Raw genomic sequence first — 12521 nt, 5'->3', positions numbered from 1 at the left:
TATTTAGGCTGACTAAAAACAGAAGCCAAGCACATGAGAGAGTTTCTGTCTGGTCTGGGTACACATTAACAACAGATTGGCAGTAAGTGCGATTTTTAATGTGTGATTGTGTGTTTGTCACTGTTTTTGAATTGGACCTGTGTCGTACAGTCGCATTGCTTTTGTGTTTGCATGTTTTAATGTGTAAGTGAGCTTCTTTACTGATGTTCTGTAGCCTTGAAGTAGTAAAGGTGTTTGATGAGGAGGAGGCGTCACCTAAGACAAAACCACAGTTTCTCTGCAAAGAATGTGCAGTGAAGGAAATAAAATAACACCTTCACTGAATTATTTATACACTTCACCTTCTTAGCACAATCATGACTCTGGTAACTTTAAGTGGGATGAACCAGATGCACCAAAACATTTATGTGTATTATTGTCAGTGTATAGTATCTATCGTTGAATATAGTAGGCTAAGAATACTTGCATGAATATATTAAACTCTGACTTCCTCCTTGTTTTACATTTCTGATCATTAACTATGAGTTGAGCTCCTTTGGCCTCTGTTTATTCCCAGTAAACTTTCCAAAAAATTATGTAAAGAAAATGTATAATAACGTATTTATGAACTGGAAACTTGTTTCTATTAATTAAACTCTGACATCCAGAAGTCAGTGTATGAATTCTATAAAAACTCCCCTCTTTGAGTGACATCTGTAAGTTTTCAAACATTTGTTGCTGCTCGGCAATAACTAAGAGCCTTGGACATTGGACTTGCTATTGTCATTCAGATTCAGATAGGCTCAGGGAAAAATGCACAAAAGCTATCTGGCAAAAAGCTTTTCCCACAGAATCAAATACTGCTGTTCTCTCCAATATTGCTACCACTGCAAGATTATGCACATTGTTTCCATTAGCACCTGTGCCTTGAAGCGGCAGCAACATTGCACCACAACAGTTGCCTTTAAAAGAGTGATCTGAGAGGTCTGCAGTAGGAGGTTTGAGAGGAGGTGGATAAATTTCTCAGTCAGGAGGATAAAGTTCACATTTTATGCACATTCATTTCCGTTTGAACTGCTTTTTACTTTCGCTTACTGCTTAGTAGACACCAAAATTACCTGGTTAGGTTAATAAAAATTCAACTTTGAGAGCATTAACCCTTCGCACTGAAAGACTGCGCTTTGGCATTGGGCTTAATGCCACGTGGCTATCGTGGCTCAAGAGTTGGCAGTTCGTCTTTTAATCAGAAGGTTGCGGTTCGAGCCCTGGCTCGGACAGTCTCGGTCGTTGTGTCCTTGGGCAAGACACTTCACACGTTGCCTACTGGTGGTGGTCAGAGGGCCCGGTGGCGCCAGTGTCCGGCAGCCTCGCCTCTGTCAGAAGCGCCCCAGGGCAGCTGTGGCTACAATGTAGCTTGGCATCGCCAGTGTGTGTGAATGGGTGGATGACTGAATGTAGTGTAAAGTGCTTTGGGGTCCTTAGGGACTAAGTAAAGCGCTATACAAATACAGGCCATTTACCATTTAATAATACACAGTATGTGTTGGGAGTCATCCCAGTCTCACTAGTGCCATCAGTTTGTTGAATCACGGTACCTGCACCTGATGCATAGCTTTAAGGTTGCAGCAGCTTTGACAAAACTGCAGTATTTGACATCCTGGGAATAAAAATTTCTGGGTGGTCCAGAATGAATCATATTAGTCATAATCATCAAAATATGTACTTTTACTAAAAGTAGTATTCTCTGGTCTTTCCTCTGATATCAGTATTGGCTTATTTGTCTGTTTTTTTCCTTCATTGTGTCTCCAGGTCCAAGGTGCCAGAGTTCATCAAGATGATGAGTGACCACTTCCTCTGAAGGCATTTCCATGACAACCTGGCAATCGATCAAAACTGTTGTTGCTTCAGCCTGACCAATCAGTTTCTCTGGAACCCCAACCTGACCAATCAGATCAGCCTTTTTCTCTCCACTCGTCTGTCGTCTCTGACCCTCCTCTTTGTCATCGTCTCCTTCTTCTATCAAGAACACAAACTGCAGAGTCACGTTAGTTGCTTTCGTCACTTTGCATCTCCAGCTGAAGTGAACTGGATGCTTCTTTGCGGAGACCTAAAAAAATGGCCGCTGTGACATGGCTGCTATGAAGCGGCAGCTTTTGACACAAAGTGACAGCAATGGACAAGTCTTTGGAATCACACCATCGAAGAAACTTCTTCTTGTGCTACATGTTTTATCAGCATTCCCAGTTTTAAAGAACAAAAGGGTTCTATATAAATATATATAGTATATATATATAATTATATATATATATATATGAGAAAAGGAAAAAATAATAAAAAATTTATACTGCACGCGGGCAGTGAGGAGGGAAGGGGTTGGGGAGGGATGTTCAGAATGACACAAAACATATCACAAAGTGTTTAAAGAGATTTTTTGTAACAAAAGCAACATTGCGCAGCTGTTGTTGAATGCAGCTCCAGCGCATCTCTGACTGAATGGCAGTCTAACGCCACACTGTGGATGAAGCTGTGCCTGATCTCCTCTTGGATGCAAACCAGTCAGATAGATACACACGGAGAAACAAAGGAAACAAAACTAAGAAATGAGCACAGGCTGCATACTCAGACACAAACAGTAAGCAAATTTCCAACTATAAATCAAAATGAAGAAAACATTAGGACACCAAATGTGTTGCAATCATGCAGCTTTTCAGAGGTGCTTGAATTGCTGACTGATTTGAATGAAAACTTTTGCCAATGCTTGACTATCAGAGGCATCTAGAAAGAAGCAGGGCCAACAAGACGTTACGACTTCTTCCCTTTCTAATGCATTCCCTTAAAAAGTGCAAACATTTGCATTGTCAGTGTAAAAGAACCTGAACATTAGTGCTCCTTGCTGGTGCACACATTGAGTTTGTGGAGACTGCAAACTTGTGTAAAGTTATTGTGTGAACACAAATCCAAAAGCCAGGATATTTGTACCCAAATGACCCGTGTGTATCTACTGGGAGGAAGAGAGTTCTTAAGGGAATCAATCACTGAATCAGTCAATCAGCGAGTGACTCCAGAGGGACTGGGGAATATTGACGAATTACAATGGATAGACAGAAAAGAAAAATGATGCAGAAATAGGAAAACTGTACTGTTAAATGTGGCAGGAAGGAAAGGCTTTCATGGCATCCTCGTATTAGATTGTTGTTGTGGGTTCAAATTACAGAAAGAGCTGTAGAGCAAACATTCTGAATCAGTCTTTTGTCAGCTATCCAATGACAAAGTTTGAGAGTGGTATCCAGACTGTTACTGAAATCGAAGGATTGCTGAACAGATGGTTGAGGGGACGGACAGATGACAGGAAAGATTTTTCAATTGACGAAGTGGTTTAGAGCTGGCCTGATCACTGGAGTGAATTCTATTCCATGATTAGCACATTCCCTGAAGGCCTGAACTCTGAGAGTTGGTATGAAGGGGATTAAAAGCTAGAGGGAGAGAAAAGGAAAAGCAGAGAATCCACTGGTTTCAATGACTAATGACGCTGCAGGGGAAGTAAGGGAACAGTCATCAGGGCAAGGGGTGTATAATTCTTTTCAATGGTGCAAGCAGCAGTTGTGAAACCATTCCTGTGTTTGAGTCATTTGATTCCCTCATTTCCTGATTGATCTTAGCCCTAAATATCTAACCCAGCCTCCAAGTTCAGAGAGCTTGGGTAGGGGAGACTTTCCAATTGACACTTGCTGGCTGGGAACAACTCTGTGGCCTTGTGTGCATTTTGGCCTTTCGTCCATAGGCAAAAGTAGTTTTCACAACTTACCTTTTCCTATAAGGATAAAGACGTTAAGAAACTATTTGCAGTGCTGATGTGGCGGATAGGGAAAGCAGAGGTTTTGTGGCTTGTGACGTTAGTGCTTCCAATTGGCGTTTAGGGGTAGCCTGTTGGTTTGGCATGCACTTGACAGTGCTTCAGTTGTGGATGCAATCTTTTAAACAGTGTGTATGGGGTTGGGGGAGGGAGGAGGGGATGACAATGAAAAATTGAGCTGTTTTGCCAGACTTGGTGTTACATTGATGACTGCCAGCATTTTGAATAGCTTTTAGATTAGATCAGGAGGCCTGTTTGAAACAATGACCACCCAGATTCCCTGACCGGACCGGGGAAAACTGCACACCGAAGTAGCAGTTTTAGCACCTGGTCATGTTCCAACATAACAACTCTGTCACAGCACAGTTGGTGCTTCTGCACCAGAGAAACAAATATGAGCCGACTCTGGCTTGTATCTGCAACTACCAGAATGAGGAAGGTTTCAGGTTTTACCGGTTTTATCTTTAGCATTAGCTACAATTAGCTGCACTTAACAGCTTTGAGGCTGTTAAGTGCAGCTAATTGCTGCTAATTCCAGTTTGAAAGTCCAACCAATAATATGTTACTTTACTCTGTACTCAAAGTGTGTTCAGTTCTATGCCATGTTTCTTGATTTGATAGTAGTAGATGATAAAAGGAACAGGAATAATCATGATGTCGAAGGTTATGACCACCTAAGTGAGAATTGGAATTAGTAGATAAATCAAGGCTACTGAGAATATCTGCAAGAATTGTGGCGTAAGTCTGGAAGTCCCCCTTCACACCAGTTTGAACCACGGTTTGAACCCCTCTAAGTCCAGGCCTATGTTTAATCCCCAGTCCCAGTGCTCTGCTGACCCTAGCCTTATGAGCCCTGAACTAGAGTCTATAGCCCCTCTTCCCAGCCTCTTGCCCCACTTAAGCGGTCCCACAGATGCAATTTGAACATTCACACTTCTACCAATGTGCCTTTTTAGAGTTCATATCATTCGAGTTGCCAGAGGAGGACATTTACCTGGTCTTTTAATAGGATGCAAGCTTAGGGAAACCTGTTCTTAGTCGTTAGGTTCTATGCAGTCAGGTTTTTTACCAGACCTGGGAATTTAAAAAAAGCTAAAAAGGAAAAAAAAAAGTATTTTTTGGATAAAAAAAAAAAAAACTAAACTGTATTTAATGTACTGTACGCTTATATGTAAGTAGACAGCGTGTTCTGGCTTCAAGCCAATGGGACAGATGCTTGATTTAGCAAGACTACCCCCCATCCCAGTCCTCCCCATCCCCCAAAGTCCTCTATAACTCCAGCCCCACTTTCCTGTTCCGAGCCCCAACCCTGTTTCCACGGTGAACAACGCGTCTCTTCTTGTATTATAGCTTATCAGCTTTTTATCAATATTTGATCGGCTTGTCCATGAGCCAATGTAGTCTTCAGTACAAAGTGTGTGGTTGTATGTTGTTAAACTAATTTTCTTTTTTGTTCCCCCTCCCTCTCTCTTTCTCTCTTGCTCTCTTTTATAAGAAGAATCTTTTCTCTTATTACTTTTTTTTGTCTGTTCTGGTTTACATGTCTATTACAGAAAATGTAAAAAACAAAAAAAAAAGACAAACACAAAAAAACACAATTCGCTATCTGGCAGCATTGTTAACTGTCGGTGGTCATTTTGACGCGGTTAAAATTCTACCCAATCAACAGGAAGGCACGGAAACTGGAAAAGAATCTATTTGAATAAATCAATCTATATATAAATGTACAAAAAATATATACAATATATAACGAGGGTGCCGTTTTCTGTTATTTTTTTAATTTTCCGTTGCAAAGGGAGTGTTTGCTTGGCAAGGAGTTCTTTTCTCAAAGACTGAACTGGCGGAAGTTGGCGAGGCCCCTCAGTGTTATAAATTTTCAACTGACTTCGTTGTATTCTCCGTTGTTGCCACCCTCTGACTAGTACGGCACCCTGCGCAGGACAAAATGGGACCGGAGTTCCATCAGCTCCATTCACTGCTATCTATCCAAGGCAACAACAACACACAGACATTTGTAAATTGTATGCAACAAAATGGCAAACTTTACCATTATTTTGAAATTGTGTATGTAAAAGTTATATTTTTACATGTAGACTGTTGTTATTTTGTGTTTTAGAAATATGTTGTATTGGTTTTTTTCTTTTGTTAAAAGATGAAAAAGTAAAATTCAGTGTGTGTTGAAAAAATGTGTCACATTGAAAATGTAGTGAGGTCAAAAGTTCAGAAATCAGTTTTTTTAATTATTATTTTTCAATATTATGTTTATATCTGTGGGGGGCATTTTTGAGGGTTAGAGGGAGGAATCAGAAATCATGAAAGGGATATGACATTAATTCTCCATGCCTCATGACATTACATTTTTAATTGTATTTTTTCGCAGAGATGTGTGTAAATAGCCATCAGCCATTTTCTGTGGGGTGAAGATTTGCCAGTGAGACACGATGATCATGATGATGAACTTGTTTTGATTTTTCAGTGCGGTCGTATTCGTCCGGTTACAGTAGCCAGGTGCCAAGTTTTTGTTTCGATCAGTGGTGCTCTGTACTGTTTGTGGTTTTGGTTGGCAACATCTGAAGTGTAACTCAAACTGTCGTCTCCGCTTGCACCAAGCATCACTTGTATCAGAGCCGATGTTAGTCATTTATTTTGCGCGATTTAAGGAATTTTTTTAAAATTTCTTTAAAAAAAAAAATAAATTCAAATTTTTGCAATAACAAAAGAATTGAAAATCTGAAACATAAGCGATGATGAAATCTTGACTGAGGTACCCAAAGAGTGTTTACAAATGCATTGATTTTGTCGCCAGGTTGCGAGCCAGCTCTGACTGCTGTGCATTTATTTTCCTTATGATGGCATATAAATGTGGATGGAAAAAAAAGATCCTCAACACCTGATTCAAGATTAACGGGAACATTTTGTTTAGAGATTGGAGCTTTGCTAAAGCTCCGGTTACACGGGACTAAAGACTGGCTGGCAATTCCCTGGCAACCACAGATCACTAAGAAAAAATGTGTATTCCCCAACCAGTTGAAAGTGGTTGCTCAAGAGTTCTTGCATTTGCTAGGGAAAACTGGTTGCAAAGAGCTTTATGGTGTTGCACTGAAAACCTTGTAATTGCGTTGGTTGCTAGCAGATTACAGTGGTAGTTGTAGTTTACATGATCCACGATGTGGACTCACCAGCTACTTGCCCAATGGTAGTAAAACTGTGGAAAGTGCAATGCAAACAACAGCTATGTGAATTTATAGTAAAATTTGAGCATTTTAGAAAAATAATGTTGGCTGCAGAGGTTAAGCATAACTTTTGCAAGTTTCACTATGATTTGTCCACATCGTCCATGCAAATTGCAGACAACCATGACAATCTATTCAGGTCAGTTGAATTTTATTTATATTGCACCAAATCACAACAACAGTTGAGTCAAGGCACTGTAGCGACTGAAGCAATCATAAGGAGGTTTTTTTGTACAGCGCCCTCTTTGCGATCAATTGTAATTAACAGCTGTCAGCAACCACTTTGCTTATCGATCAGAGGTTGCCAGGTTGCCAACCGGACTTTGAGGCCAGTGTGACTGAGGCCTAATATAAAGAAGCAGGTCATCAGCAAATAATCGTATCAGCTATTTCCCCAAAAAGAACTCAGATGATGTGCAAGGCAGTTTCAGTCATTTGTTTCTAGTGTTTGCCATTGAAATTGAGCTTTTTGTCAGCAGGAAAAGCTACTCAGAATTGGACCTAGGTTAAACACAAGGATTGAATCTGTCAGTGCAAGTGCTACATGTATTTTTTAAGTAATGTTATTTTTGCGATGCTTCATTTCATTTTTTCTCTTTGTTGTATAATCAAGTCATCTCCAGAATTACAGTACCTTCATTTTTTGTTACCCCTGGTGTTCTTATTAGCCAAAATGTTAACATTTTTGTTTCTTTTTCCTCCTTGTTGTACATACACACCTCATTTCTCTTTTTCAGTGACTGTGCCATGAGCTTTGTAATCTGTTACTCTGTACCAGTTTTACTGCAATAATGAGTTGAATTCAAAATGGCCACTCCTGTCCTTTGTTTTTCCAGGAAACTTTTTTCTATTTTCTCACAACTCTAAGGCTAAGCGAGTATTTGGGTATATTCCACAGATGAGCACTTGCCAAGATCAGTAGCACAATAAATTTGGTATATTTGTATCATAGAAAAATGCAGTTTCAAAAGAATTTTAAAAAAAATATACTCAACATTTTTCCAGACGACTTCCTGCATAACTTATCATAAATGAAAATAACAAATGAACAATCAGTTTTTCCACTGCCAGAAAGAGTACATTTATAATTCCTCACAATATTTATGATAATTTCTTTATGCTGTCTTATCAGTTTCATATACATAAATCAGTGTAGTTGTCTTACTAAACCCACACTAGTATTTTAGCTGGTTGCGTTGTGCTGATGAAGGCACATAAAGGTTATTTCACATTTCAATAGGGCCTATATGAAGAAAAGGGGCGCACAGCCAAGAGATTTTCTAATTTCTGAGACAATCTGAAGTAAATCTCTTTCAGACAGCGATAGTTTAGTGTTCAGTGCTATGAGAAGAAAATCAAAAGATTTCTGTCAATTCCAGATTATTTGCTCATAGTTGAAATCACTGATGTTAAGTGCCAACTAACCATTCCTAGCACACATTTTCACACATATCCAGTAAGAAGATGGTTATCGGTTTTATCTTTGTGCATCCAAAGTGTTACCAGGTGTATGATAGTTATTGTATTTGTACAATAAGTTAGCTCTTTGTACAATGTACAATCAATAATTCTAAAAACCCCTAAATGTATGATCATTTTGATGTCATAGTGTCATCATCTTTTTTTCCATAAGAGTAAAATGTTACAGAACTAATTTGGAAACAGTCTGATTATTTATCTCCAGCAGTCATCACTCAAAGCGTTTTCGTATGTCACAAGTTACTTTTGTTGAACACAGCTGTCCCCAAGTTGTATTCGATAAGGTTTATGGTACAAAATTAATGACCTATTTGCTTATGTGCCAGGATGCTGAGTGTGTCCTGCAACCTAAAAAAAGCAATCCAGTGCATTTGTTACCGTGAATAATGAACTACAGCTTTAAACATCTTTTAATTCATAGACACTCAAATTACATTTTGGGGGTTTTGAAGTGCGGAAGTTACCCTCTGAAATAAAGTAATTGTGTAGTGTTAAAATTATACATGCTTACGGAGTTTTGGATACAGAAAAACCTTTTAACCTAGCTTAGCATAAAGAATAGAGTAGCACCATCAAAACTTACACCTTCTACCATTTTAAAGTTAGCTAGCTATCTGGTTACAATTACAGCTGAGTCAGCCAGTGTTTGCTGATAGCAGTCATGACCTTGCTCAAACCTGATGACCTCACTAAACAGACAGGACTTTTGACAAGCTGGATACAAGCATTAGCTGCAGGTCAACAAACAGCTCTTAATGCTAACTACTGCAGAAACCACAATGTCCTAATTTAACATTCCTATTGCTACACCTGCCTAATAAACACAACACAACCCAATGCTGATGACATAATGAATTATATCTGGGTGTCAGATAGTGCCATATATTTACCACCAGGCATGTGGAGAAATGTTTATTTGGGTGAAATATGCATTTAGAAAGAGCTTGGAGTTTATTGATAACTAACTCAGACCACACTTATATTTGCAATTCTCCACCAAAAACAACTGCAGTTTGTATTTTATTTATTTTTACCTGAGCCAAGTCATTATTCTAATTTACTACTTTGGTAGTAGACTGTCTATATAGACATTAAATTAAAATGTAATGTCTTTGGGTCAAAATAGAATAACTAGTACAGCTGCCTCCACATTCCTATTCCAACCTATAAATGCTCCACTCACACACAGCCCTATAGATTATTGATGACCCCTTAGCAACCTCTGGTCACTAAGGAAAAATGTGTATTCACCAACGGGTTGGTGAGTGGCTCCCGAAACCTCCTTGTAATTGCTTTGGTGGCTAACAGATTGTTAATCACCTGTAGTTACAAAGTAAAAATTGCACCTTACTGCCACAACCAACATCTTTCAAAAGGTGAACCTTTATTTCAAACTTTTTTATAAACGTTATCTGTTTACAGGTTGTATCTCTACCACTCGGTGAGCAGTTGCCAAGTGTGTACAGGCTAGTCAGCTTTTTCAGAGCAAACTAAAGGTGACCGTGGCAATCTGCTAGTGACCAAAGCAACCACAAGTGTGGTCTCAAAGAGGGTGCACCCTCTTTGAGACCACACCTGTCAGCAACCACTGGCCAACAAATTTTCCCTTGCAACCTGAGGTTCCCAAGCAGTCACGGTCTTGTATCTCGGCCTGGGTGAAATCTAAGGGATGATTTAAGGGTCTGAAACCAAGATATACTTTTTGGACCCAAAACACAGATTTTATGTATCACGGAGCATATACTACAAATATCAGGGAACTGTTTATGTGACACACAGTATGCTTTGCTTTGTAGTTTTCAGCAGTACAAACAAGCATATACAATGTTTCACATTCACCTCCTTGCTCAGTAGATCATGTTTTTCAGTATTACAATAAGTAAAGATGAATATGAGTAAACTTTGGTTTTATGTTTTTTCTTGTTGTACTTCAGTGAGGAGGCAGAGAAGATAAACTAAATTCATAAAGCACAATTGCCCTTTTGCCAGTGCTTGGGCTTTTTTCCCAGCATCTTTTGTCTTTTTCTCTCAAGCAGATTAAGCGCATCCTGTAATTGAAAAAGTTTACATCATCCATTCAAGTGTAAGGAAGGTTTTACTGAAACAGGTTTCTTTTTTTGAAGATGTGATGTTAGTGACATCGGTGAGGTATGTCCTTTCACAGCAAGAAACAAAAATTTAAAAAACATAAAAACACAGCAGTCACGTTCCTTCCTGCAAGACAAAGAAATGCAAGAGGTAAAGTGCCTGGAGTCTGTCTTTGATTGCACTTTCTGGTGTTTCTTTCATCTTTTCTTGTCTGCTTATTTGTGCTCCCTCTTGATGTTGTTACACTTGCTGTGCATGTTGTTGTTATTCCAGATCAGTGGAGATTTGGGGGAATAGGTTTTGATGTCTGTGCTGAGGGTTTTATTCTCCTTCATGCAAGCCTGACAGTCCTGCCTGCTGGTTCTCATCTTATAATGATTCAATGAGGCTCATGTTCACGACCGTTCTGTAGCAATAAATGTGCAATTTTGATAACACGGTGCTTTCAAAGCTTTTTGCTTTTTTTGTTCATAGTTTGGAAGGCGTATGACATGCAGCTGACAGCTCCTATATGTTAAACAAGCCATTGTACATTTGTACATACAAATTAACTGCTTTGCTTCTCTTCCACAGTTACCTGTAGTCCTAAAGACTAGTATACTGATATACAATGACAAACACTAGTTTCATATCAGTCACCCATTCCTTCTATAGATATTTTGCTACTATGATAGCATTATTGTCACTATGACAGTAGCTTTCCTTTTGATGAACATTTTAATGTGATTTTATATTTGTTGATTGCACAAAGTAAACTTAAATGAACAAATCACTACAAATGATAATAAAATACTAGCACATAGAGTTCCCAGTGCTAATCTGTTATTTAAAGCTTATTTACTGCAATTAACAATAATGGTTTGTTAATGTAAATCATAAAATATGATCCTGTAAAGAATAAAGCTTCTCCAGCCACTGTTTTCTTTCATGTGCAGCAAAGAGAAATATAGAAAAATGCAATAAAACAAAATGTAAAATTCTGCACTGTGATCCATAGTTACTGGAGAGAGGGTTGACATTGTTACTAACCAAAATACAGCTACAACAGTCAGAGTTTAAAAGCCAAATAACTACAATAACCATCACAGCATAACTAAATTAACAAATTGCTGTTAAAGACTTAAATTAATCATGTGTTACAGTGAAGGTTGAGAAGGAGTTTTGTTCATTTGGTTTATCCTCAGCACTTTTCCCCACCCAGGGCGTTACACTACCCGGGAGGAGGCCCTGTCTCAATGGCTAAAGACAAAAGTCTTTATGCACACTTAATACCATAGATTACATAAACGACATGACTGGCTGTATCGCTGCATGATGGACTGTGGTGTCTATACTGGCTATTTTTAGCCTGTTACTACGTAAATTTTCCAGTCTAGAGATGAAAAACATGGTTTGCACATGCACACACTGCTGCTCCTGAAACACATAAAATGCATTCCTCGTTTTCACTTTCACTTTTTTGGAATTTCACTTTAATTCATTGTGTATGTGAAGACCCCACTTGACACTAACGCTTTAAGTTTCCAGCTTGTTTAAAAAGGCCTGGAGAGGTTCTCCATCACGTCAGTTTTAGAGGAGCCAGTTGCAAAGGAGCAGGGATTTCCTCCTGAGCTGATGATGCTGATGATGCCTGAGCAATAACCTGCACTTTCAGCACCAGTCAGTGTGACGCTTTTGTTTTGACTCACTGAGGCGGTTTCATCTATTTGTGCCTACAAGCAACAGGTACTGACGTCAGTTTACCCGATGCTGCAGGGAAAGTTGTTTTGATATTAGTCAATATCCAATAAAATTTTTCATCAGGGAGAAGATCAGGGACAAAATGAAACATGACCAAAATTACACTAGTGGAATGTCTTTCATAACCAGCAGCATCTAAAGATGCAAAA

At 38.9% G+C, this 12521-nt stretch overlaps 1 protein-coding gene across 9 annotated transcripts in view; it reads left to right on the top strand.

Annotated features, from left to right (window-relative positions):
* Positions 1-3196, top strand: part of LOC134618721 (transcription factor 4-like) — a 235360-nt gene extending 232164 nt beyond the window's left edge. For all 9 annotated transcript variants that reach the window (XM_063464252.1, XM_063464251.1, XM_063464248.1 and 6 more), the window contains one exon: positions 1789-3196. In XM_063464252.1, the coding sequence (XP_063320322.1) occupies positions 1789-1837 (49 nt within the window). In that variant the 3' untranslated portion in view covers positions 1838-3196. The remainder of the gene's footprint in view (positions 1-1788) is intronic.
* Positions 3197-12521: the final 9325 nt, after the last annotated feature.

Source organism: Pelmatolapia mariae, linkage group LG20 (genome assembly GCF_036321145.2).
Source record: "Pelmatolapia mariae isolate MD_Pm_ZW linkage group LG20, Pm_UMD_F_2, whole genome shotgun sequence".
In the NCBI taxonomy this organism is placed as follows: domain Eukaryota; kingdom Metazoa; phylum Chordata; class Actinopteri; order Cichliformes; family Cichlidae; genus Pelmatolapia; species Pelmatolapia mariae.
Note: the sequence above shows the minus strand (reverse complement) of the source record. Positions and strands in the feature narration are given on the sequence as shown.